We start from the raw sequence: 26,392 nt of genomic DNA, 5'->3' as shown, positions 1-26,392 counted from the left end.
CATCCCCTGAACACACCTGCTACGAAGATTATCAAGATGTTCGATCTTAAGTACTCCTATAGAAACTGAAGGGAATAAAACACCTGAAAATGATCAGATTTTGGGTGTTTCAGTAAATCCTCTTTACCAGACCTTCCTGCCACTGACTATGTTACTATAAGATCATGCGCCCAAAGTGTTTTATTCCTTATACAAGACACATGAAAAGGTCAGACAAAAGGTCATGCATCTTGTTTGTATGTAAACCTCCATTTTAATGTGGATAATCCTAATCCAGATATAATAGTTGCAATAAAGGCACATGTAGTAAAAGGTCCAAGTGATAATCAGGTCTAAGCTTTTAAATCTGCCCAAAAGATAGTGTTTATACCTTCATCTAGCTGTTTGTAGATCCTCTCTCATTCTTCACTCTATTTCTTTATCTCCTCTTCGACTTGCCTCTCCTCCATAGCAAGCGGCTTTAGGTAATCTGGTAAAGAAAGTATTATGAAAGAAGCATGGTTTATAACAGACCAGACTGGACAGCTGTAAGGTTATTGTGGTAGATACAGACTGTGAATACATTTTTTAACCGCACAGTCAGGTCCATACTTTTCTTTTCTTTTTTTAAATGATTAGACATTTGGTGTTATTTAAGTTGTCTACCACAGTATACAGAATAGCAAATTAAAAGAATATGACTGCAGACTTTCTTTTGAGGGAAGTTATATACACATCAGGTGAATCAATGTAGAAATTACAGCATTTTATATACATGCTTACTTTTTAAGGGACCAAAAAATTAATTGGAGAAACTAATAATCAATTAAATTTGTAATTTTTTGTGGCAAATCCTTTTTTGCCAGTGACTAGAATACATGGACATGACCAGACTGAATTTCTTACCTGGTGATACTTCTTTATTGAAGCCGTTATCAGTTCCTGCTTCTTCTTTGTGCATTTTTGCCCTTGGAAAGTGAAATACATACTTGATTAGATTCAGGTCAGGTGATTTACTTGGCCATTGCAGAACATTTAAAATCTTGCCATCAAAGGTTTAAAGGCATTTTCCATCTATTGGAGCACCATCTAATGGAATTTGAAGCATTTGGCCAAACCCGAACAGAAAATATAGCCCCATACACTACAGAATTCATTCTGCTGCTTTTGTTAGCAGTCACATCAGAGAAATAGTGATGTGGGAAGCAGTTCCATTGACAGCCATACATGTCCACATCATAACACTAGCATACTTTGGATCTTGAGCAGTTCCTTCCCTTTACCAAACTCTTCTCTTTGATTGTTGTTTCATTTGTTCCATAGGATGTTTTTACCAAAAATAACTGTTGACAGAGACACAGATATTTCAACCTCCTGGTGAGTGTTGTTAATCTGGCTGTGAAAGGGTATTTATTCACCAGGGAAAGACCTATTCTATCATCCATTACAGCTCTTTTTGTGGTCTTCACATACAATCTGCTCACTTGTAAGCAAAATAATGAGGAAATAACATACCTGGTCATGGAACTGATGAGCAGCTAACTGCCCAGTTCCTTTTATTGCCTTGAAAAGGGTGGCACATAAAAAAAGACTGTAATTCTTCCATTCACCTTATTTGGATAGATAAAAGCTCAAGTTAAATTATAAAGCTTATATCAATCATTTAATTTTCCATTATATCCATTATTTTAACCTTTTCTGCCTGATACATGTGATTTATTCACCGTCCAAACATGTTTGATATTAAAATCCCATTACACCAGTAATGAAACATAAGTAAATCATGAACCATGGATAGCCTTGCAGTATTTGCTCACTCGCTCACAAAGACAACTTTAAAAAAAATAACTAATTAGCATTCTTGCTTACTGTATGTACTAAAGCAGTCAGTTTAGTCTCTCTAATGAAATGAAATGTTTATAATTACATTTCTACATTTACAAAATATTATCAAAATAAGTGGAGACCTGAACAGAAGTTACCAATACAGCCTCTTTTCAGTCTACGAATGAGTGCAAAAGTTTGTGCACCCTCCCTTTGAAATGAACACAACAAAATGTAGTTTTAACTTTCACATGCTTGTTTTATCACAAGAATAAATTGTTTTCAAAGTGCTTTCAAATATTATATATTTTTATTTTTTCCTAAAAATAAATTCTAAAGTTAATATAAAATTTGCACAGAAATAAGTTTATATTTTGTTGTGTCTGTCGTATTGTCAGTGCCTCCCCTGTTTAAGCCAGCTCATATTAAAGACTCTTAATTTGAAATAAGAGTCCGTGTCTCGCTTTTTTGGTCCTCGCCTGCCATTCCTGACACCTATACTACTATTTAGATATCATAAAAAAAAAGGTTTCACCCCCCTTTTAAATTAAGACTAGCGTTTATTTAGTTTTTATTTTAAATCAGGAATATGATGTCTGGTGTCCTTGAATAGAGAGCATGCTGAGAAACTCTGGCTAAATTTAAGCATATGACAAACATTATGAATGCAAATGGTTGGGAATTTGCATCCCGACACCGAGAACTAGGTCATAGGATTTTTATGACACACTGCGATCATTTGAATTTTAAAATAATATAGAAGGCTATGTTAAGCTTTGTAGTGTATCATTTGACCGGGGATGGAAAAAGTACAGAACAATTTTAACTTAATTGAAACTAAAGGTATTATATCTCAGGGGTAGATATCTTGATTAAATCTTAAATGTTTTACAGACATAATTTAAGCCTTAAAAAACAACATGCTGTTATTTAACAAAGGAATACATATAATAATTGATGTGTTTTGTGTGAGGATATGTTTTTTTTTTAACAATTTATTTCTTTATTTACTGGAAAGGGAAGGAGTCTCCAGTGTCTGCACTGAATCAAGGCTATAATTTGAAATGTTTAAATATAGCAATGTTTTCAAAGTTTTTAGGGCAGAGGAATGTAAGCTTTGCATTTTCCTAGTAACAACCTTCGTATTTTGCCTTATTATCTTCAGGAGAGAGAAAAAGGAGTCTGGTCCGGGAGTGATCATTTATAACTGCTATAATATAAGTGATAACAGGAATTAACTTGCTTTGCTGACATTTCACAACATTCAACAGATTTTTCTAAAGTATGATTTTGTTGGCAAATAAATGATGGCAAATTGTTGTGGTGTATGAGGAATGAAACGCTTTAGGACATTGTGGTATTTATAGATAATTAATTTTGAGGTTGGTAATGGTTTTATTGGTTAATTTTATTGGTTAATACCTTATACCAGCTTCTTTAAAAAATAAGTGTTTTATCACAGGAATTTATGAAATTGTTCACTTCTGTCTTTTATTTATGTAGTAGTATAGGACAGATTGAATTGATTTCTAGGCCAAAGGGAAAGAAATTATAATAATAATAATGCATACCTGAAAATATAAGAAGTAAAAATGTTGTTTTGATTTATGTAAATGTAACTGAGAAATAAATTATTACATTCCTGTACAAAGTCTTCTAAAATTCCACTAATATCAAATATAAAAGTATAACATCAAGTATAGTTATAGAATTATTTTTCAGTAAGAGTAGCAGGTGTCAGCTGTGGTTTTATAGTGGCTTAATGACAAAACAAAATTATCTAGCATGTGTCTGTGGAAGCCTGTCTCTGTGCTTTAAATAGAACAAGGACACACTCCTCTGGCATGTGGCAGTTAGATCACACAAGCACATCCATCTATCTTGTTTTAGAGTATGACTGCATGTATGTTGTCACAGTGCTCTGGCACACAGATGACACATAGTGAATGAAGCTGGAATGCTACTGGAACTTTCTACCCCAGGATATAAAAGCAGCATGCTGCGTGCCCTGAGCCAGAAGCAGCAAGGCAGCTGACACGAGCACAAGAACAGGAGAGCACAAGAAGCAGCACAGCAACGCTGACAATTCACTGATCCAGGATGCTTTGCTCACGCACATTTCAGCCTTCCTTTAGCCCAATGATGGACTTCCACTGGCCAGTACGCAGTCTTTGGCCTGAGACGAGACCTCTGTTCTTCCAGATCGAACAAGAAATGATGAGGCACATGCAAGAGATGCGACACAACTTGGAGTTCATGGAACGCATCCACAGGAGGATCTTTGACGAGATCGACTTTACCTCACCTTCAGCTGTGTTCAAACCCATCTCATTCCAGCTGGGCAAAGAAAATAACCGCTTCACAATAACCCTGGACACAAACGATTTCTCTCCTGAAGAGCTTTCCGTCAAACAAGTGGGCAAGAAGCTGCGTGTGAGCGGAAAGTCTGAGAAGAAGCAGGATGATGGGAAAGGGTCCTACTCTTACAGATGCCAAGAATTCCGGCAGGAGTTTGACCTTCCTGATGGTGTGAAGCCTGAGTCCGTTACATGCTCTTTAAATGATGGCCAGCTGCAGATCCAGGCACCTAAGGAGACCTCTGCTGGGGCAAATGAGAGAGTGATTCCTATTGCATACTCTCCTGCTGTGAACAGCCCTACAGCTCAGAGTCCAGATTCACAGAGCCAGCCAGCCCAGGAAGATTCCACTAAGAGCGGAGATCAGCCTCAATAATGTAATGTGCTGATTAATGACCATGAACTTTAGAACTAACTTATTACCTATTGTGTAGATTTTGTTTTGAGACTGTGTTCTTCTATGTTCTGCCATACAAACATGATAATTTAATGTTCATTTAAATGATTTTGTTTGGAATGGACTGTAGGAAAATACCTCAGTGTTGAAAAATTTCACCGGAATAACTGGCTTATTCATGTTGTAAAATAATTAAAGTAGTTTTTCATCAAAGTACTTTTAACTGTTCTTTTAAGATTTATTTCAAAATGCATGCAACAGTATATCAAGTTTATTAGTCAGACTACAACTATACATAAAAAATGTTTTCTCAAAGTAATTTAATATGGGTGAGATTAATGAATTAATTAATTAATAACTAATTTCTTGTAAGTTTTTTCTTTGAAGAATCCAGATGACTCAAAGAATCCTTTACAAGGATGCCCTTCTTTTTTCTAAGACCGTATATAATTGTATATGGGATATTTCAGGAAATATCTAGATCTGTTTGGGTTTAAGTAAATAATAGAAATGATACATATTCTAAAAGATAGTAGACTATCTAACCTTAAAAAAACCTTCCAAGACAATGAAAACTGAGTTACTTCAAAAATAAACTAAATTGTTCTAACTTTTTAAATGGGTTTTGCTTGTACTATTTGTTGTGGAAATATCTTCAAAGTCATATTTATCTAATATTTAATATTATACTATTGCAATAAAGCAAATATAAGTTTAAGCAAGATATTTCTGGAAACCTCTAGATGTATTAAATAATCTTATTTTATTGGCAGATAATTTCAAGCATTTATTTCTAGAATGAAACTAAATGAGCTGCCAATGGAAAAATGCAATTTAAATTTTATTTTTTTTTAAATAATAATAATAATAGAAAAGAAATAAAATATGGTATCCCCTGCCTTGTGCCCTGGAGACTCTGTGATAAGACTCAAGGCTCCCTGTGATGGTGCATAGGATAAGTATCACAGAAGATTGATGGATGTGTTTATATTTTTGATTTGTTTTTGTCCATTTCTTTATAAAGCTTTTTAACCATTCTCTGGAAGCATTAGAGACTATTGTATGTGAAAATCCAAGGGGATCAGGTTTTCTGAAATACATAAGCCCATTTAGTACCAACAGCCATGCCAAGATACAGACACCACACTTTTCCCCATACTGATGTTTGATGTGAACATTAAGATGGACACCACACTTTTCCCCATACTGATGTTTGATGTGAACATTAAGATGGACATCACACTTTTCCCCATACTGATGTTTGATGTGAACATTAAGATGGACATCACACTTTTTCCTCATACTGATGTTTGATGTGAACATTAAGATGGACATCACACTTTTCCCCATACTGATGTTTGATGTGAACATTAAGATGGACATCACACTTTTTCCTCATACTGATGTTTGATGTGAACATTAAGATGGACATCACACTTTTTCCTCATACTGATGTTTGATGTGAACATTAAGATGGACATCACACTTTTTCCTCAGAATGATGTTTGATGTGAACATTAAGATGGACATCACACTTTTTCCTCATACTGATGTTTGATGTGAACATTAAGATGGACATCACACTTTTTCCTCATACTGATGTTTGATGTGAACATTAAGATGGACATCACACTTTTTCCTCATACTGATGTTTGATGTGAACATTAAGATGGACATCACACTTTTTCCTCATACTGATGTTTGATGTGAACATTAAGATGGACATCACACTTTTTCCTCATACTGATGTTTGATGTGAACATTAACTGAAGCACTTGACCTGCATTTGCATGATGTTGAGCCTCGCGCTGCTGCCTGATTAAATGAGTGTATGAACGTACACGTGTTCCTAATAAACTGGACAGAGCGTTTATATCTTTTCACTGCTATGCGTTTAAGAAATTAATCTTTATATGTATTTTAAATTGACACAAATTGACCACTCGACCAAAGATCACTCTTCTACCTTAAGGTAAATTTTGCGTGGAACTATTTGCAAAACAACAGTCTCAATTACCGCGTTAGCCTAATTGTAGATCTATAACAAACTTCCGGGGAGGGGCTAATGACCTGCTCATAAATTTCCCGTCATGTGATTGGCCAGCCTGTTTAAGAGACGGTTAATTGTAAAATTCTGTTTCTCTGCAACGGTTTCAGGGTTTTTTGACTTTCTGAAACCTTCTACGTTTTCCACCCGTATTTAATTAATATATTACAAGCCGTCAATTGATTTTAGTCCACATTCTTATGAGTCCCGGGCTGCTGTAGTTATGAAGGAGCTGACTGAGGAGACGCCGGACAGCGGGTTTGGGTGCGCGGTGGCGAACCGCTTCGGCCGCCTTCTGGATGACGAGACCGACCCTTTCGACCTGCTGTACCAGGCCCAGGTGAAAAACGAGAAACGGAAGAAGAAAGAAGATCTGAAAAAAGTCGAAACTTCGACGAAAGCCAGCAAGAAGGAGTCACAGAAAGAAAGGAAGGCGCTAGTTCGTGTCGGGGATAATTCTGCGAACAAGGGAGTAGCAGGTAAGTTTATAATGAACTGGATTGTGGAACCGGCGCATGCGCAGTGAGAAATTCCTTTCCTTGTGATCTGGACTAGGCCAAAAGCGGCCCGTTCGAGCGGCACCTGAGGAGCGAGCAGGTGAAAGGCACGTGGCGTTCAGTGAAGCTAAGCTCAGTGAGGGGGAAGTTTCTCTCGGCTACTCCATTGAGAGGTGAGAGGAATCATTTCTGTTCTATTTTTGGTCAGGTGAGTTGTGAGGTATTAAACACGATGCTTTCTGTGGCCAAGGAGTGTAGGAAATACAATACTGTGTAAACAATTACAGTTTTGTTTAATTTTAGTGTCTGATTCATCACACTACTTAGTGTATCTGTTTTTGTGATTAACAACTAATATGATGATCCATTGCCTTTATAATGATTTATTGTGACCCTTTTATGCAAAATCCTTAAAAGTAAATATTGAATTTTTTTTTTACATTATAAAACTTCTCAGAGAAACATTCTAAAAAAATATATTTAGAATTTGCACCCATTTGAATTTTGACGTTTTTTCTAACAGTCCCATTAAAAAGTTAATAGGATTGAACCAAAACTAAGACTTGATTGTCCTTAAAAGTGGACACCAGGAATGAATGGGTTACTAAAGATTACTGTGGCTAAGTGAATAAAATAAACTTGATTAACTGATGGTGCCTGTGTGATGTGATCATTGTAGCACATTAGATCATAAGAAGTGTGTGATTTCATTTTAATTATTTTTAATGCATCTTTAACGAAATTGGTTGTAGGATGCCCTGATTTTATTATTCGTTAGGAAACTTTGGTTCTGTTTGGTTCTTTTTCAGCTCAGTATTTCTACATAAGCTTGTGTCTGAAGTTTGATGGTTTCAGTGTACAGATTGGTTGTGTTCTCGACGTCTGTGACATACTCTTTGTTTAGGCCTGGAGAACTTTTTGATCGAGCAGCACGGGGAAGAGGAAGTGGAAGGGGTCGTGGGGTTCGAGGCTTCGGGTTTTCCAGATCCGCTGGTGGTTTTGATCCCAGGGGGAAACGGGAGTTTGAGCGACACAGTGGCAGTGACCGAGCGTAAGAATACACTGCAATTTCTTATTTGACAGCATATTGTCTTGGCTGTTACCTCGGTTAAATTTAATAACAGTGCCGTTTCTTAACCAGGAGTGTTCGTCCAGAGGAGAAGAGGGGGGGCAGTGGACCTCGCAACTGGGGGTCCATGAGAGACCATGTAAGGTAAAGCATGTGCAATTGTTTGTTTAAAAAAATTGTTCTAATGGTTAGTAAATTTCTTATTTGATTAAATTCAGTTGTATGGTGGCCTCAACAATGGAGGATCAATAGGAGAAAAACCTCCATGTGCTGACCTTGACAATCCAGATTTGAAAAGAAACGCACCCTCTTTAGGTGGCATCAGAGAGTGTGATCGAATTGTATGCAGATATAGAAGAGTAAAAATGAACTGTCTAAAGTACTACAACCTGCTGTAATCCACTAATCTTCCAACCATGTTAAATTGCTGCTTCTAACCAGCATACATGGGCATGATATCAAAAGCATGTCATGCCTAATGTTTTTAAAAGAAAGGAATAAAATAAACCCTAAACACTCTGCAGCAGTTTAAATGTTGTCTACGTTAATTCTGCTGGACACTAGCAAAGTGTCTCACAACCCAACCAGAGCAGACAATTAAGACTCAATTGGGTAAAAATATTCGCATTTGTTTAGTTGAGTTTTTCTCAGAAATCAACATAGTGCAGGATGTTAAACGCATTTAACTTGAATAAATGCACATGGAGTGATTTGTGTTTAGTTCACAGCTTGTTATGCACTGTTTGTTATATACTGTGGTGTGAAGGTGTTTGCCCCCTTACTGATTTATTTTATTTTTATTTGCACGTTTGTCACACTTTAATGTTTCAGATCATCAAACAAATTAATATTAGTCAAAGTTAACACAAGTAAACGCAACATGCAGTTTTTAAACAAAGGTTTTTATTATTACAAAATCCAAACCCTCATGGCCCTGTGTGAAAGTGTTTGGGCCTTTTATCGCACAAGTTCAATTTCACTAGCTTACACCCAGGCTTATGTTTGATCTGAAACATTAGTGTGTCAAACGTGCAATAAAATAAAAAATCAGGAAGGGGGCAATCACTTTTTCACATCATTGTATGTAATTGTATAATTTGCACATTGTTTTATTTTTGAATAAGTCTTGTATGCAAATTATGTACCAAGTGTATCTATAAATGGCAAAGGTGTCATTTGCACAATTTTTTTTATTTATTTTTTCTCCCACCCCTTTCTTTCTTTCTTTCTTTCTAGATAACTTTGTCCAGTATCCAGTTTTGTTTGTGTTAATTGCACAGCTCTTAACCCACCCCACTCTTTTATTTCTTTATTTTTTTTACTTTAACAGTGCAGCGGCTGAGGGAGCGCCTAATGAGGAGACTGGTGAAGGCGAGGAAGTAGCTGAGACTGCAGAGACCGATTTGGAAAATGGGTCAGATTGACTTGTGTGTAGAAGTCTGCTGATGTTTTAAATCGAATTGAATTAATTGTGTTTGAAATTTTTCCAAGAAAAAGATAGATAGATGTAAAATAGTTTTTATTTATATTCTTCCTGAATTGGTTTTAGATGTGAGGAAAATGTGCTACTTTGCTGTATCACACATGAGGCTCATCTTTTTGGTGAAGCTGAATGTAATGTGTGGTTTTTTTTGTTTTTTTTTTAAATAAATGTTGTGTACAGTACAAAGGCATAAATTTTCTGTAGGCAAAGCTCTCTGGATAGGGAAAGAATGGCTTCACTAGTGCTGGTCATCAGTAACCAGAAATTAGTTGGAAAAATGTTTCTTGTGTTTAGCTTTTGTGTAGCTTTGTATATAATCAGACTCCCCTTTGACTTTTTAATTGGCTTTTAATTGCATACCTGGGATATGTTACCTGGGTACTATTACATTTACTGTACAGTTACTATAACATTGTATACTGATTATCCTGTCAGGTTTAAAAGGAAGATCGGATATGTTGGCACGCCACCCTGGCTGAGCTGTATTACTGAAAACCTTAGTGATTTTGCTGAATGATCGAGAAACACTCTCAATTTAATCACTTTACTGTTTTCATCGCTTTAAGCTTTGCTTTAAAGGATGTTTTGTTGGCTTCTTTAAATTTACAGTCAGCGTTACTGGAATTATTGTGAATGCCTGGAGATTAGTTCAGTTTGGGTTACAATAATATTTAGGAAAATTGGGATTTGGCGTAACTGTATAGACGTAAAGGACTGAAATGTAACATCAGTGAAAATGTTGCATCAGACTGTTAGTAGAGATGGTCTGAATATTTACATTGTATGTTGGTGTACTTTAGATCATCTTTGGCTTAGGGTATGGGAGGTTTGATTTGAGTTATTTTTAATTCGGACATGCACTGATTTTGAGATTTTGTGAACAAGATTTGTAAAGGTACTACAGATTCAGCCATAATGTGTACTACAGCCATAATGTGATTTGTTCAAAAAAGTAGACAGCGGGAATGAATGGGTTAACAAAGATTACTACAACAAAGATACTGTGGCTAAAGGAGTTAATTTCTACACATTAGTTTATTCATTTATTTAAATACGAACCTTTTTTTTTTTAATATATACTTTTTATGCAGCCTTAATGAAGTTGGTTGTAACATGCCCTGATAATTTACTGGTACTGAATTAAGAAAAACGGTTTCCTGTACAAATTGGGTTATGGTGCCAAATGTTTTGAGTGGTGTGTGATAAATACTTGCAGTTTGGACCATGCTAAAGTTGAACTCTGATAAATAAGCAAACTCTAGACACTATGCACATCTTGGCTGAAAACCATTTTATTTTTAAGTTGTAAGCAGTTTATTTTTGTAGCCGTTTAAACTGTCCTTGTAAAATTGTGTATTCTTTTTGATTAGTGAGCTAAAGATGGTTGTGTTCCTGCAGACCTATTGAGACAGAAGAAGTGCTTGAAGTTGCTATTGAGATGTCGTTGGATGAATGGAAATCCATTCAGGAGCAGAGCAGACCAAGGGCAGAGTTTAACATCCGTAAGGCAGAGACCAAGATACCCCCCAAAGCTGTGGTGATCCACAAGTCCAAGCGCCTTAAGGTTGTTAGACACATACATGGGATGTTGCAGGTATATTGACCATTTGCACATATTCACTTATTTTGCCACCTGCATTGTGTATTAGGAACATGGCCTTGGTCTAAATGATGACGACCTAGTCTGCCGACGCCCTGCCAATGACATCACCTGTCAGATGGACATCAACTTCGGCAGTCTCGGGAGGCCTACTCGTGGGGGCCGAGGTGGGCGTGGGGGACGAGGTCGTGGGGCCCCTGCTACCCAAAGATCACCTCAGAAAGATAGTGATGTGGTAAGTGTGCAGGAGAAGTCATTTAACTTTACTCGGGTTTTTCAATTGCATCTTTACACTTTGCTTGCAAGTCAACACTGGTAAACAGAAAGGATGTGTCAGTCAGATGTGTGTTCACAGATCTGAGGTCCTTGTGAGTTTTTCTGCATGTCTACTTTACTGTCCCACATGTGCAGTGTTTTCAATGACCACACTTTAGCTATATGAGCTCAGGTCAGCTTTTGTCTCGCTTCCTTTAGAACACTTTCAATGTTGATGGATGATTGTGTAGGTTACTTGTATTGTAGAATGATACTGAGGTTCATCCTGTTCTTTTGTCATGCCATATCAGTAATGTGTCGCTGTGTCCCTGTCAAGCTTTTTTTTACTGTGTGGATGGATAACGTGAATTTAAATCAGCGACCACTTCACTATGTATACAACCGAGGGTGGGTTTATTTTAACAACCTTAAGGGATTAGGCATGGGATGATGGTATCAGGAATCGCTAATGGTCATTATGAAAACTCAGACATGTTAAATGTCTGGGATAGTGTGAGAGAAATTAAATGTTGTACTGTGTTTCTTGCCCATTTTGAAGCCTTGAGCAAACCTTAATAGCCTCTGTGTTCTGACCTCCGAGCAAAGCAACAAAACGTCCTTCTCTGCATCATAGCCGCTGTTGTCCAAACAGCTTTAAATATCTTCACTCACAAAACATGAGCGCTAGTGCATGTGTTCTCCATTAAATTAAAATTCTTTAAGGATCTCAGTTGCTGGTCACTATAGAACACATGCAGGTGTAATTTATATTCTTATTTCTACAGTATTTAATGTGCTTGTTTACAGCTGATAACCTTGTTTAAGTCTCAAATTTAGTTTAGAAAGAATTTGACTTAACAGTAAATAATAAAACAAACACTGACTAAACACTAATGCCTCTGACTGCAGCTACTTTTGACTTGTAAAAAATAACTTTCAGTTTATCTATTTATTTTTTCCCTTAGCTGGTATCATGTAATGTGGCCCTAATATGCATTATAATTTCACACTGTGTGACCCTGTTAGTTGTTCTAAACCCGGCTTTTAACCCTGGGTAGAGGAACATTTCACACTTGTTGTTTAGAAGCAGGCTTGGCACCTCTTGTGGTGTGATGTTGGAATGTTGCATCTAGATGCTTAGCAACAGACACCCAGTCAGAAATTGAATAGAGCATGCTTTATATCCTACTTTATACAGTCAAAAACCCCACAAGTTGACAGCTTTTCCCCTTTGTTTCTCAAACATTCGTTTGCATATAAGTAGACTTAAAACAGCAAAGGAAGATTTACATGGTGGCATTTATTCTTTACCGGTTCATGAGATGGGCCTGCATGCATTTTGTTTGTTTTTATGTGCTTTGAAGGACTACTGCCAGTAACAGACTCTCAGACTGGGCAATAGATGGCTGTGACTATTCATACTTGTGGTGGTCTGATGGTAGGCTGAACAATGTCTTGTAGAACCCTCTATGAAACGTTTTCATCCAATATTGTAGGAGCATTACCTGGGAAATACACGACAGAATTCCAAGTTGTCTTGATGTTTATTTTGATGGGGCCCCGACACTCGCAAAGTAAATGTGTTTTGGTCTTTCAGCAGCCTGCATCAGAGTTCTGTTTGACAGTCTGTAAATTTTCTAGTGAAAGCAGCAATAAAGGCTGATCAGCTTGTCGGCACTGAGCTGCAACCTGTCGCTTAGATTGATGGAGAAAACACATGTCGATACAGTCTCACTACTGAATTGCCCTTACATTGACAGGCTTCAGTTGGTGCAGTGATATCTGCCATTAAAACAACACCCTCACTGAGACTGTGTATTCAGAAATACCATTTATTTCCTGTTCCACTCGTACAACAAGGTGCTCAATTTATTTGCAAGTTGTCTACTTTGCTTTGTTTTTATGCCTCAGGCCCCAAACCCTGATGACCATGAGGATTTCCCAGCCCTGGCTTGATGGAATCAGATCGAGCCAAGACAGCAGACAACTCATGGGACTTTAAAAGCACTTGAAGTTGTGTTAAAAGAAAAAAAAAGATTAAACCCACATTTAAATTGAGTCTCAGTGGCCTGTGCATTCTCTCTGTGGATTGAGTTACTTCTCCACAGACCTTTACATTCACTGTGATGCTTATTCTAGTAGCTTTCTTGTGTGTGGAAAAATAAAGCAAGCAAAATGAATGCTGAGACTCCTCCTTCTGACTTAAGACATTTTAGTGATGGGTAATGGTTAATATCAGCACTTTAATATCAAACTCCCACTGCACCAGTTCTTGCTATTGATTTACAGTCATGCTACAGTCAATAATTTACTTCTTTCAGAAAATACTGCAATCGATCCAGGCTGAAAAATATGGCATTTGTTGGTGAGTGACAATGAGTGGTCCTGAAGCCCATCCACCAGATTTTATACAAAAAGTTACTTGTTCCATTGTTTTATTCCTGGAATAATTTCTTTCATCTAGCCAAAGCTTTAGATTATACTACTTAATGGTAGAAATATTATGAATAATTAATTCAATTATTTAACAGACACTAAATGGTAATTGTTTAACTTTATTGTTTGTGCTTTACCTTGTGCCTAACAGTGGCTATTTAGAATTATTAAAAATCAAGCAAATGTTGCAGTATTTAGGAGCTTGTAGTTTTTGTAGCAATGCCAAATTTATTTTATTTTAAACTGACTAATTTGACAACCAAGCAGAGAAGGCCCACCGGATTCCACCTGTTTAATCAGTTGTCCTTGGCTTAAAGTAGACTCTGGTGTGGCTTCTGCTTGGTTGGAATGAAAACCTGCACCCACACCGGCCCTTTCTGAACAAGATGGGACACCTCTGTGTTACACCCATAAATGCAGCCAGGATTTGGAAATTCATCCCCGAGTTACTTGCACTACCGGATCATGTGATTTCATTTGAACTATTGAAATTTATTGTATACTGTAATTCAAGTCCTAGTTTTTTTTTTTTTTTCCCCTCTTCTTTTCACCAATTTGTTTTTCTTGACTGTTTGCTTACAGCGAGTCAGTAGGATTCAGCCCTCACTTCATCTGTACTTAAAGAGCAAAGGAGCAGTGCTTCAGTCCTTTAGTTTGTCCATCTCTGTTACTCCCAGATCCGTACACTTCTGCTCAAACAGATCAGAATTCGGAGTTTCTGGTTAACTCAAATCCGATGCATTGCATCCTGAGACTTTCAGGATTCAGAAGCCCAGATTCTGTTGTCTTGACTTCTCTGCTGGATTTCTCATTAACATGACTGCTGAGGGGAAAAATCCCTAGAACAAAAACCCAGTACCCACCGCCCCAAAACAAACCGCGCACCAGAGTACTGTGTATATAGTATAAATTATTTTTAATGTGTTTCAGGGTGGCATTTTCCTTTTTATCAAGTACTGGCTCCTTGATTTTAGTTACATTCATTTGTAAATACTTTTCTGTAAACTGGTTCACAAAATTAATTTTGTGCTGGGAGGAAAAATTTAATAATTAAAAGTTGAATTTAAGTTTAATTTCTTAACTATAGTGTTTAAGGTGTTAGGCTACAGATTGGAAGGTTGATGGTTCAAATCTGAGGTCCACCAAGCTGCCACTGCTGGGCCCCTGATCCAGGCCCTTAACCCTCAGTTGTTTGTGTAAAAATGAGAAATGTTAGTCGCTCTGGATAAGGGCATTTGCTAAATTCTATAAAGGTAAAAACTGAAATGCAAAGTCTTTCATGGTGAAGTAAGTCTTTTGGTAAGTTCAATTCAAGACGAAAAGTCGTAATTACGAGTTGGGTGAAACTATTTTATTTGGTCATCTTTGACCTTTTGGCGTTTTAGCATTAGAGACCAAGTTAGTAAGAAAACATGGCGGATTTCACTCAGTGTGCTTTTTGTATATGTATCAACTTACTAACACACGAGCAAACTGGGTGACATTGAAGCACCTGTTTTGATAGAAATTTCAAAATGCATTATTTATGTTTTTTTTTTAAATAGCGGTGGGACTGTGAAATGAACCTGGCTGCATTTATTGGTAGCTAATTAAGACAAAACCATTACGACTTCTCAGAAGGACCCGAACATGCAGTAGGTTAATATTATTGTCGTCTGTGTCGTAGTTGACCAATTTTATTGAAACTGAATCAGAGCTTTTTTCAGCTTAGAAATAAATTAACTAGTTAGCCAATTAACTAAACATTCGCTTGTTTTATTGTTAAAAAAGAATCAAATACATGACTAATTATTTAGTAATTTATTTGATATTTTCTAACAAACAACAATTTGCCTGCACAAAATACTATAGCATTTCACAATTACGACATGTAACTGTAAAGGGTAATGGCTTTATAAACCGATTAAACACAAAATACAAATAAATAAAAATAAAACATTTTATATTTTTTTTCTTTTTTAGTAGTTAATTGAGAAGATGCATGATTGGTCTTATCAGAGTGATGTAAACGCACCTGACGTCTATGTAAATGCCTAGTGTTTGTATTATAACACAAAATTTGTGATAGTTTCTGATTAACTAATTTTGTTCTCTTCAAGGTGGTTTAAAATTGTTTTTTAAAGTCAAAGTAAACTAAAGACGATTTCAGATAGCAGTCCTGCATGCTGTCACTAGATGGCGCTTTTAGACCTATTTGGATGTTTAAACTTAACTGGGGGCGTCATTTGAAGTCCCTGCTTATTGAAGGTGAACATCAGCTGATGAGGCAGTTTATATGAAATATAATTCATTTGAGGTCAGAACTCCATTGTGGGTTCTAGGGTTTTCCATTGTGGCTGATTTGCTCATGTCAGTGCAAACCAGCCTCTGCTGTTTAATGGTGATTTCTTTTTTTACACTCCCACTTCCCTTAAATGAATTTTTGATTTTATATTTATTTTTGTTTTAGATGATTTGATCCAAATTTATCAAATGATAAATTTGCTTGATTTGCTATTGTATGTAACATTAGATATGAACCCAAACAAAAAGACTTTTAAGCCAGTGTATGATGATTAAGGCCTAGTCCAAAGGATGGCTCATTTCACAGTAGATTTTTTTTCTATTGTGAATTCAGGTTTTGCATGTAATCTTACAATAAGTCATGCTTTCTTTGCTAAAGTTTTAAAACCTCCGGATCGATCTGCGCTAACAAGACAAAACAAACAAGGGTTGATACAATGTAGGAAAAAAACTTCTCCATGGCAGTGGACACTTTCTGAAAGATAATGCTTCGTGACACACTGAAAAAAATGTTTAGGAACGGTTTGTGAAATGTAAAGAATTCAGGATGTTGACTTTGCCTCGAAAATTCCTCAGATCTCAATCTGATCGAGCATCTGTGGGGTGTGTTGAACAAACAAGTCTGATTCATGGAGACTTCACCTCACAACTATCACCACTACAAAGGATCTGCTGCCAACGCCTTGGTGACTTAGTGCCAGACACCACGGCACATCTTCAGAGGTCTGGAGTCCATGCCTGAAGGAGTCAGAGCTGTTTTGAAGGCACAAGATGATCTACACAATATCCACAATTCAAAGATGGTGGCAAATACAGAAACAGCTTTGTGTAGGGGTATTTTATCAGTGACACAAGATGTGAAAAATCTTTAGATTTAATTGTCAAAATAATAAAATGTAGTGTAAAGCTCATGACATTTCTGTCATATTAGCATTTTAATTGTTCATGGGAAGCAGACTGAAAACAATAGCATGAACAAAACATTAAAAAGAAGTGCACTTGTTCTGTAAGTCACCATTTGGCAGACACCTTTATCTAGAACAAAGTACAAAAGTGCTTTTAAGTCTCTTTTGATGAATACATTAACACTGATTCACTAGGATACAGCCTTAGGATACCATCAACCTAAAACTCTGTTCAATCTGTGTTTCAAGAAGAGGTAATGACTTAGCTGTTTGGATATCTAGGGGAAGTTTAGTCCACCACCTTGGTGCCAGAACAGAAAAGAGTCTTGCTGTGTGCCTACCTCTTACCCTGAGAGATGGTGGACTGGGACTTAGAAGGTTAACTTGTGTGAGCTAAACCATTCGCTATGAGATTATCTTAGTTGTTAATTTTATAACTTTAGTGCAAAAACAAGATGTGAGACAGAAAACATTCATTCATCTTCTACCGCTTATCCGAGCTACCTCGGGTCACGGGGAGCCTGTGCCTATCTCAGGCGTCATCGGGCATCAAGGCAGGATACACCCTGGACGGAGTGCCAACCCATCACAGGGCACACACACTACGGACAATTTTCCAGAGATGCCAATCAACCTACCATGCATGTCTTTGGACCGGGGGAGGAAACCGGAGTACCCGGAGGAAACCCCCGAGGCACGGGGAGAACATGCAAACTCCACACACACAAGGTGGAGGCGGGAATCGAACCCCGACCCTGGAGGTGTGAGGCGAACGTGCTAACCACTAAGCCACCGTGCCCCCAGACAGAAAACAATGGCTAGATATTCTGCAGGTTGTTTAAGGCAATGGTTCAGCTATTCCTTTAATTTGAGCAGAAGGCTAAAATCTCTACTCTCTGTTATCAGGGGTTTCTATCTCAGATGCAGTCGAAATGAGAGGATTTATAACTAAATAGCCTGCAGCAGGGTGCATATGGTATATGTGCATGAGGATCATGATTTAGTAATTTGTTTCCCTGCTATCCAAGTCCTTGCCTTATTTGTGTAGTGCATCTATCACTACTGAAGGTTAATGTCCTCCGCTGTGATGGAGCGTTTTAAACCTGGGAGCTCGCCTACTGTTCAAACACACAGAGGAGTGCTTTGGATATTTGATGTTTATCATTTAAATCCTGCAAACCCTGTTTTACAGATTTACACAATGGAATTTTGTTTAGTCTTCTCACAGTGTTGTATAGGAAAGCTGATTTTAATATTCTCTTTGCTACTCCAGTAGTCAGAACTTAACATAACATGGGTGAGGGAAAAGGTTACCATAGCAGTACTTAGGGCTATTAAAGTAGAGAAATCTTTAATTTAATTAATTTAGTTTAATCAACAAATGATAACAAACCCACAGTTTTACAACAGCAGAAAGGGCAAATGTTAGCGACCGGGCTACACTCGTGCAAGGTAACTGTGAACTAAATTATTATTGTGGATTGGATCAGAAAGGCTTTCAATCGTGAAATACAGTAGTTACTCCAGGTAAATCCTGGGTTATCTTTTTTCATGTTTCACACTGCGCATACTTTAATCGGGATAACAAATAATCCTGACTATTCATAATCTGACATTAGTTTAATTGTTTTTTTTTGGTTTTGCATATTTACAATCAGGATTGGATCAACACACCACACAACGTTTAAATAACAGCTTGTTATTTACCCATACTTTTATATCAGTGAAGGAAAAACGTTACCACATAAATCCTCCATGGCTGTTGTAAGCCTCCTGAGATGCACACTGCAAAAGAAAGAAAACACACAGAAGAGCAGCATATATGATTTTTTGTTTTTTAAATAATTATTTCTTTTAAGCATGGAAAAACTCATTTGTAGAGTAGCGTCATTGTTTACTGCTCATTCCACATCTTGGAAATTATGAGTCATCACTGGTGGCACATTTAGCAACACTGTAATAAAGAATACAAAAGTCAACACTATGAGCTTCTGTCATCATCTGCTGTTAACACAACTTGTAGGGTTTCTACGACTGTACAAATGTGATATAAAGCACACACTGTTTAATTTCTGACTGAATGTCTATAAATATCTAACTGTAAGCGTGTAACTGAGAATCATTTCACAGTGAACACGTTTTGGGAGTTAACAAAACAAAAGCTGTGCTAACCCTGTATCAGAGCAGGTTTTCAGAAAAGTGGTGCTAATCCCGCTTCTAATTTACAAGTGGGAAATGTTCCTTAGTGTTTCTCAAGTTAAAAGCGGGGTTTAGGACGTAAACCTGGAGTTAAAAAAAATCCTACAAGGTGTTAATTAAGTAAGGAATAACACAATCCAGACCGTGCTGTTATACAAAAGTACTGTGTACTCTCCTGCTAAGAAAGTGCATATTTGTACATAACAGCATGGTCTGGTTGTGTTATTCCACTTGTACCACAGCAACTTACAAGCTATTACATTGTTCAATTTACCAGATTGCTGTCCTTCGGCTGCTATCTGTTTGGGGTTGCCACAGTGGATCATCTGATCCGATCATCTGATTTTATATATATGTCAAATCCCAATGAATATAAAATATAAATACATTTAATGTTCATAATATGTGTAAAATAAATCAATCGTAATAGTTATCAAATTGCTGTAATTTAAGAGCAAACAAACACTTCAGCACAGGATGTGCTGTTATGGAACAATAATCAGCTTTGGTGTAGTAACAGTAACTTTTCTTAAAGCAGCAAAATCTTTGGAAGCTGCGCTTCCTCCAAACTCCGCTGTCCATCAAGCAGGAAGAAATTCTTGCTATCCATCATCCTTGGCTGCAGCTCAGTCCATTTTACAGACACTTGCCAAAAAAAGTGGAGCTCATCATCAGATTTGTATATTAAAAGAGCACAGTGAGACTTCTGTCTGCCAGGAACCCAGCAATTTCTCTCAACCCTGAGCCAGGAGAGTTTTGGCTGAGTATGATGTGACGGTGTTTGAAGACAGTCTGGTGGTGTTTTAGTGGATTGGGCCGAGACCTTGCAGCTGGGTTACGGCAGAGGTGATTGTAAACGTTGGGCTTAAGTGTTCTTTCTTCACTCTGTGTAATAAACACAGGCGTGAGCTCATCGCAGCTGACGGAGTGAATCCAGATGGATAAAGCCGGAAAATACCTCAAGAATGCATCTGTAGCTAAGCCCTGATTTTTCTTTATCTCGACTACCTGCTCCCCCACCCTTTTCCCCTCCTCACTCTCGCTCGATGCGTCATTGTTACTTTCTCCCCGTCGCGCTCTTGCTGAGATGCGACTTGAGCGAGCTCATGAATTATGTACATAATGGGCTTTCCACTGCATTGGATTCATGGAGACTCAAAAGACCATGAAGAAATTGCTGATTGATTTACAGCAAGAATGTATACACTTCTGATTCCTTTGAGAGAAAAATAAAATACTTTATGAAACAGTGTAAAGTGAATAAGCTTTGATGTTTGATAGTGTGTGTGTACTGATTTACCCGTGCTTTTTACTTCTCAGTTATAAACTGATTTTTCAACGATTAGTTTTTAAGATGGCTCAGATTAAAATTTCCGAAGATTAAAAGTTCATTTTGAAGTATTATATCAGCATTGAGGGACAGACTTTTTTTTCACTAGCCGTGTAACGATAGTTGAACCAACTGTCGTTAGCTGTAATGTTAGCTAACTATCTAACACAGGTGATTGCTTTGACTTCCTGACCAAAACTAATCATACATTAAAATACAGCAAAGAAATGTTTCCCAAAGTGTGTTATTCAACAATCTTGGTGGAATTCAATATATTAGCAAATTAAATGATCAAATATCTCACTGGGGGCACGGTGGCTCAGTGGTTAGCATGCTTGCCGCACACCTCCAGGGTTGGGGGATCGATTCCCTCCTCCGCCTTGTGTGTGTGGAGTTTGCATGTTCTCCCCGTGCCTCAGGGGTTTCCTCCGGGTACTCCGGTTTCCTCCAAAGACATGCATGGTAGGTTGATTGGCATCTCTGGAAAATTGTCCGTAGTGTGTGTTTGCGTGAGTGAATGAAAGTGTGTGTGCCCTGCGATGGGTTGGCACTCCGTCCAGGGTGTATCCTGCCTTGATGCCCAATGATGCCTGAGATAGGCACAGGCTCCCCGTGACCCAAGGTAGCTCGGATAAGCGGTAGAAAATGAGCGAGTGAGTGAGTGAATATCTCATTGCAACAGCACACATACTTTATTTTTTATGTTGTTAGCTAGCTACTTATTAATGCTTCAGAAGTATTTCTTATCTTAAAGTTTTTGTAAGTGACCCTAGTAAAAGTATTTAGAAGCAGACTAAATACTGAATATATTAGAAGATTAGGTGGCTGCAATGATACATGGATTAGCAATTTTTTTTTTATATTTGTTGAAAATCTCCTCACAGTCTTGCATCAATAAAATGCTTAGTAAAAAAATTTGGGGCTCTGGGTGTTGATGAATTTTCTATAAATGTAGTAACCTGACAGATGTGGTTGCATTAATGTGATGGCGTTTTCAGTAATATACACATTTATTTTAACATTAATGGAAAGAGTCTCCAGTGTCAGTGATTCGTAACAGTTAAAGAGGTAGTTAAGAGGTAAGGCTATAACTTTAAATTTTCCAAGTCATGTCTTTGTCATGTCAGACTTCACAGTGGTGGTTATTGACTCATATAAAAGTAGACACTGAGGGCTTTAGGAATTTGTATTTTTTTCATAATTATATTTGTTTTTACCTAGCCCGATTTGGGCAATATATTTGTTGCCCCTAGCGGGCTAGGGCAACAAATATCTTCAAACTAATTTTCATAAGCATCTAAAATTTGAAGGCAACATTTTCAACCACTAATGTTCTCACTAATGTTTGTAAAAACAAAAACATCTCACACTGAGAGGCAAAATCAGATTCATGGCACTACATATATTTATATATACTGATAGAAAATGTCTCATAAGTAGATTTCCATTTTGCCAGTGGAACAGAACACCAGTGTACTGGGAAAATGGGTTAATTTCCAGAAAGAGGAAAAAGAAAATCTGGTGAGGATATGAAGTGTAACTATGAATGTATAAAAATGTTATCATTGGCAAATTGATAAGGTAATATAGAAATAAAACAAGAGACATTCTGTTGAAAAATAATCAACTTTGGGGTAGTAACAGTAGCTTCATCACACCACCTCATCATTTATTATTTTCAACTAACAGCATGACTCCACATTCTAGAGGAATTTTTAGCACATGTGCTCAGTGTATACACACACACACACACACACTCTTTCACACATCTTTTCTCTAGTTGATTAAAATCGAAACAAGAGTTCGTTGGTCATGCACTCTCCAGTCTGTTTTGATTAGGGTCTTTTTAGAACCTGTAGAGAATGCACAGCAAGTAAAGACCTTTTCTTTCTAATTCTCTTTCTTCTGCAGCTCGGTTCAAGGCTAGCCCTTGTGGCTGCATGTTTCGAGTCTCAAAGAGTCACAGCCAACTTATTGATTTGAGCTCAAGGGCTAGCACTAAAGCTAATAAGGTTAGCCTTGAGTTCTAAAGTTCATTTGCCATTGAGACCTTCTGAAAAACAAAGAGCCTTGATCTTCCTTTGTGTGGTTCATAAGGGTCGTCTTCTGCATCTAAATCATAATTTATTGATCAGTAAATTATTTCAATTTCTGCTAGGCGGAAACATCTGTCCTTTCTGGACAATGCTTGATAATTTTGCAATTGTGATAATGCATGGTCTGCTATGTGTTTGTATTTTTGTAACAGAGGTGCCAACATTTGTGGTTTAGTCTTAGAACAGACAAATGACAAATCTAGTGACTTTATTAGTATTAGTTAGATGTTTAGTATTAGATTAGATGTTAGAGACTGTCCTGTACTCAATACTGTGATTCAGCTCACATCACAGCTGATGGTTATACAAGTTGAGAAAGCAGGTCCACACACCTTCCAAATAGTTCCAAACAACCAATCACTGATTTTAATCATTCCCAAAAAGTCATTGATTACCATTGTTCCCAACCACCAAGCACTGATCACTTTCATTCTCACCAACATCACTGATCACCATTATTTCCAAGAATAATCATTAGTATTGTTTCCAAAGACTAATTACTGATCACCATTATACCCAAATACCAGTCACTGATTACCATTGTTCCCAAAAAAACAATCACTGGTCACCACCCTACCCAATGACTAATCATTGATCACCGTCATTCCCTATGACCAATGACGGATCGCCATCGTTTCCAACCTCTAATCACTGAATACTTTCATTCTCACCAACCAATCACTGATCAGCATTATTTCCAAGAATAATCATTGGTATTGTTTCTAAAGACTAATCAGCGATCACCATTATATCCAAATACCAATCACTGATCACCATCATTCCCCAAGACCTGTTAATGATTACCATTGTTCCCAACAACCAAACACTTTATGTCACTGTAACTAATGTTTTTGTAAATTTGAATTTTGTAAATGCTTAAATTGTTTGTTTCTGGTGCTGTGACAATGTGACTAATATAACTAATACGATCATTTTTTTTCTTTAGAATACTTTTATTTAAAACAGTGTTGGAAACAGTGATTTCTTGGTGCACACTGGAAAAAAGTAGCTGAAAAAAACTCTGTTTTTCTGTTTTCCTTCAAGGAATTTCTTGTTATCAATGTGAGCAGTTTTTGTAGAAAGATAGAGGCCATATCAAAGTCTTAACCCTTATATATTAATAATAGGCAGTAAATCAATCAAGGCTGCAGGGCTATCGAGACACAGTGTGTTCAAGTCTCTGGTGGAAGTGGAGGCCAATAAGGAGGGCGTATGGTCATTATTAATGCAGCAGCTTGGGGATCTTGATGCTCACTACCCCACAGGGTTTAAAGCACATTGTCAGCTCAGCGATCCTCCAGCACAGCTCTGGGATCTTGTTTGATGTAGAATGACTTCCAGCAGCTTCATGATGTTAGGCGTTCTCTGGAACCATGTCAAGGATGTTTTCTTATGTATTGGTTTTTAATAATATGTGATATACTAAGCAACAAAGATTTGGTGTCATCATCTTGGTCAAGCTTTACTTATATGAAGGGAAAAGCAAAAGAAAATAAATTAAATACAATTGAGAGATGGTGCAAGTACATATGTACTGCCAGTCCAAAGCTTTTGACCATCTGGAGTTTCTTAAGTTTTATTAAAATTTAATGGCTATGAATCAATCAAACTGGTACAAAATAGTATCTTAATTTAAGAAAAATCATTTAAGAAAATATTTCTGGGACTTAACTGTTTACTCACTCATTCTAAATAAAGTTGTTATGAGTGTAGCTAAATATTTATACACAGCACTAGCATGAAAATATTGATATTTTGAGTAATAAAACTTTTAGCCTTTTACAATAGATTTAGTTTGTTCTAAAAAATTAAGTAGATTAATGTAAAACATTTTAAAATTCCATACATATTACTTATACATTACTTAGTTAAGATGAAAAATTTTTTAAAAACTTTAAACTGTATAAAATTTTTTAAAAACTCCGTAAAATTTACTTAATTTACATTGTTCTAATACAACACTAAATAAAGTTGTTATGAGTGTAGCTAAATATTTATACATATATTTATACAAATATTTATACAAGTTCTTGGTACAGTTAACTTATTTTTAAATTATATTTTAGATTTAAAAAAAAAAAAAATTTTTCTTCTTTTTAGAGGCAGACATAGGCTATGTCAATTTACTATCAATTTATCTTTTATCTTTATCTCTTTTCTGGTCCGGCACCGAGATGGTGGAATGAACTTTCCCTAGGGGTCCGGACAGCTGAGTCACTGGCAATCTTCAAACAACGGTTGAAGACCTACTTCTTCATGAAATACTTGAACTAGCACTTTCTCCCCTGTTTGTTGTATGTGTATTTATAAAACAAACAAACAAAAAAACAACAAAAAAACAACCATTTGAACAGTGTTTCAGGCGATTGTTAGTGTATATTAGATAATGTATTCAATAATATAGACTTAAAAGCACTTTTGTACATCGCTCTGTATAATAAAGCCATTATTTCACTAGAAGAGCCCATTTTCATGAAACGTTTTTGTAGCACTGTGGGAATTGGAGTATTGTAATATAGAACAAATTTTATATTTAAATTTGAGTTTCTATTTAACTTGAAGGCCTCATTCACATAACCACATTGTGACCCAAATCCTTTTATGTCTTAAAGCCAAAATAATCTTAAATCTGACCTCAGCGAATTGTGTATGTGGGCCTAGATCTTATAGGACATCAATAGTTGCAAAACAGATCAATTTAGCCATCTGAGAACCTGATAGTGTACAGGTTAGAAGGGTCTAGTATATGTATATTATAGTGACCTCCAGATCAAATTGCAATGCAGGCTAATGCAGCGTGGTAACTTTGTTGGTTCTAAAATTATGGATTGTCTCACAGATACCGGGCATGGTTATGGGAGGATATGGATCACTTACATTTGGGAGTGAACCATCAAGACAGAGAGAATGTGATTTGAGCAAAAAAATTGTATTTGTGCAATGAGATGTATAATACAAACCTAGCCAAAGAGGTGATTTCTTTCATATTGTCATCATGAGAAATAAACTTTTGTTTTAAATACATCTTTATAGGGCTGCCAATAACTCTGTTGTGTCTTGTCTCCTCTTTCTGAAACTTAATCTGGCCTTTTTATGTGTCTGCGGATTATTTGATTGTGAAATATTTTAATTTGTCGGCTTCAGAGTTAGTGGAAAAAATGACTGTCTAGAGTGAAAACATTTGCTCTATTGGTGAGTAATCAAAGCATTATTGTTTCAATGCCAATTTGAGAGCAATTTGTTGAAACCTTAGCAGTGTGAATAGGACTTAGCAGTGTGAATAGTTTATAGTCCCATAGTCCCCCAGTCCTGGTAGGTCTAATTCTTTGTTCTTGTTTTTGCTCTACACTGAAACCATTTAGGTTGAAGATCAAAACCTGAACATGACACAATAGATAAAAAATCTCAGCTTTCATTTCCTGATATTTACATCTAAATGTGTTGAACAACTTGGAACATGGTGCCTTTGGTAGAAACAACTGTATATTAGCTTAATTTGGAGGAAATGCTTGTGTGTTTTTGTGGTCTGGTCGGCTATATTAGCTTACATATTTTGCCTGTTGGATGTAGTAATACAGCCTCTGCGGATGCTCGGCTCTCCCACTGGTATCGTACAGCTCATGGCCTGACACGTT

At 36.8% G+C, this 26,392-nt stretch overlaps 2 protein-coding genes across 2 annotated transcripts; both read left to right on the top strand.

The window, feature by feature from the left end:
- The first annotated feature begins 3,832 nt into the window (after positions 1-3,832).
- Positions 3,833-5,602, top strand: hspb9l (heat shock protein, alpha-crystallin-related, b9-like). The gene has a single exon (XM_060890829.1). It carries the CDS (start codon positions 3,904-3,906, stop codon positions 4,534-4,536), a length of 633 nt encoding a protein of 210 aa, XP_060746812.1. The 5' UTR covers positions 3,833-3,903; the 3' UTR covers positions 4,537-5,602.
- A 1,064-nt stretch (positions 5,603-6,666) lies between these two features.
- zgc:103482 (intracellular hyaluronan-binding protein 4) lies at positions 6,667-13,688 on the top strand. The gene is made up of 8 exons (XM_060890983.1): positions 6,667-7,083; positions 7,160-7,274; positions 8,006-8,152; positions 8,243-8,314; positions 9,501-9,584; positions 11,052-11,217; positions 11,303-11,488; positions 13,420-13,688. Exons 1-8 carry the CDS (start codon positions 6,828-6,830, stop codon positions 13,462-13,464), a joined length of 1,071 nt encoding a protein of 356 aa, XP_060746966.1. The 5' UTR covers positions 6,667-6,827; the 3' UTR covers positions 13,465-13,688.
- The last annotated feature ends 12,704 nt before the right edge of the window (positions 13,689-26,392 follow it).

Source organism: Tachysurus vachellii, chromosome 17, assembly GCF_030014155.1.
Source record: "Tachysurus vachellii isolate PV-2020 chromosome 17, HZAU_Pvac_v1, whole genome shotgun sequence".
NCBI lineage: Eukaryota > Metazoa > Chordata > Actinopteri > Siluriformes > Bagridae > Tachysurus > Tachysurus vachellii.
This window is presented reverse-complemented; position numbering and strand designations above follow the sequence as displayed.

What these genes read in the sequence shown, in the direction of transcription:
- zgc:103482 (XM_060890983.1), top strand. Translation starts at nt 6,828, where the DNA reads ATGAAGGAGCTGACTGAGGAGACGCCGGACAGCGGGTTTGGGTGCGCG. An exon ending in CACAGTGGCAGTGACCGAGC is followed by an intron (nt 8,153 to 8,242) that starts GTAAGAATACAC and finishes TTTCTTAACCAG; the next exon opens with GAGTGTTCGTCCAGAGGAGA. An exon ending in GAGACCGATTTGGAAAATGG is followed by an intron (nt 9,585 to 11,051) that starts GTCAGATTGACT and finishes GTGTTCCTGCAG; the next exon opens with ACCTATTGAGACAGAAGAAG.
- hspb9l (XM_060890829.1), top strand. Translation starts at nt 3,904, where the DNA reads ATGCTTTGCTCACGCACATTTCAGCCTTCCTTTAGCCCAATGATGGAC.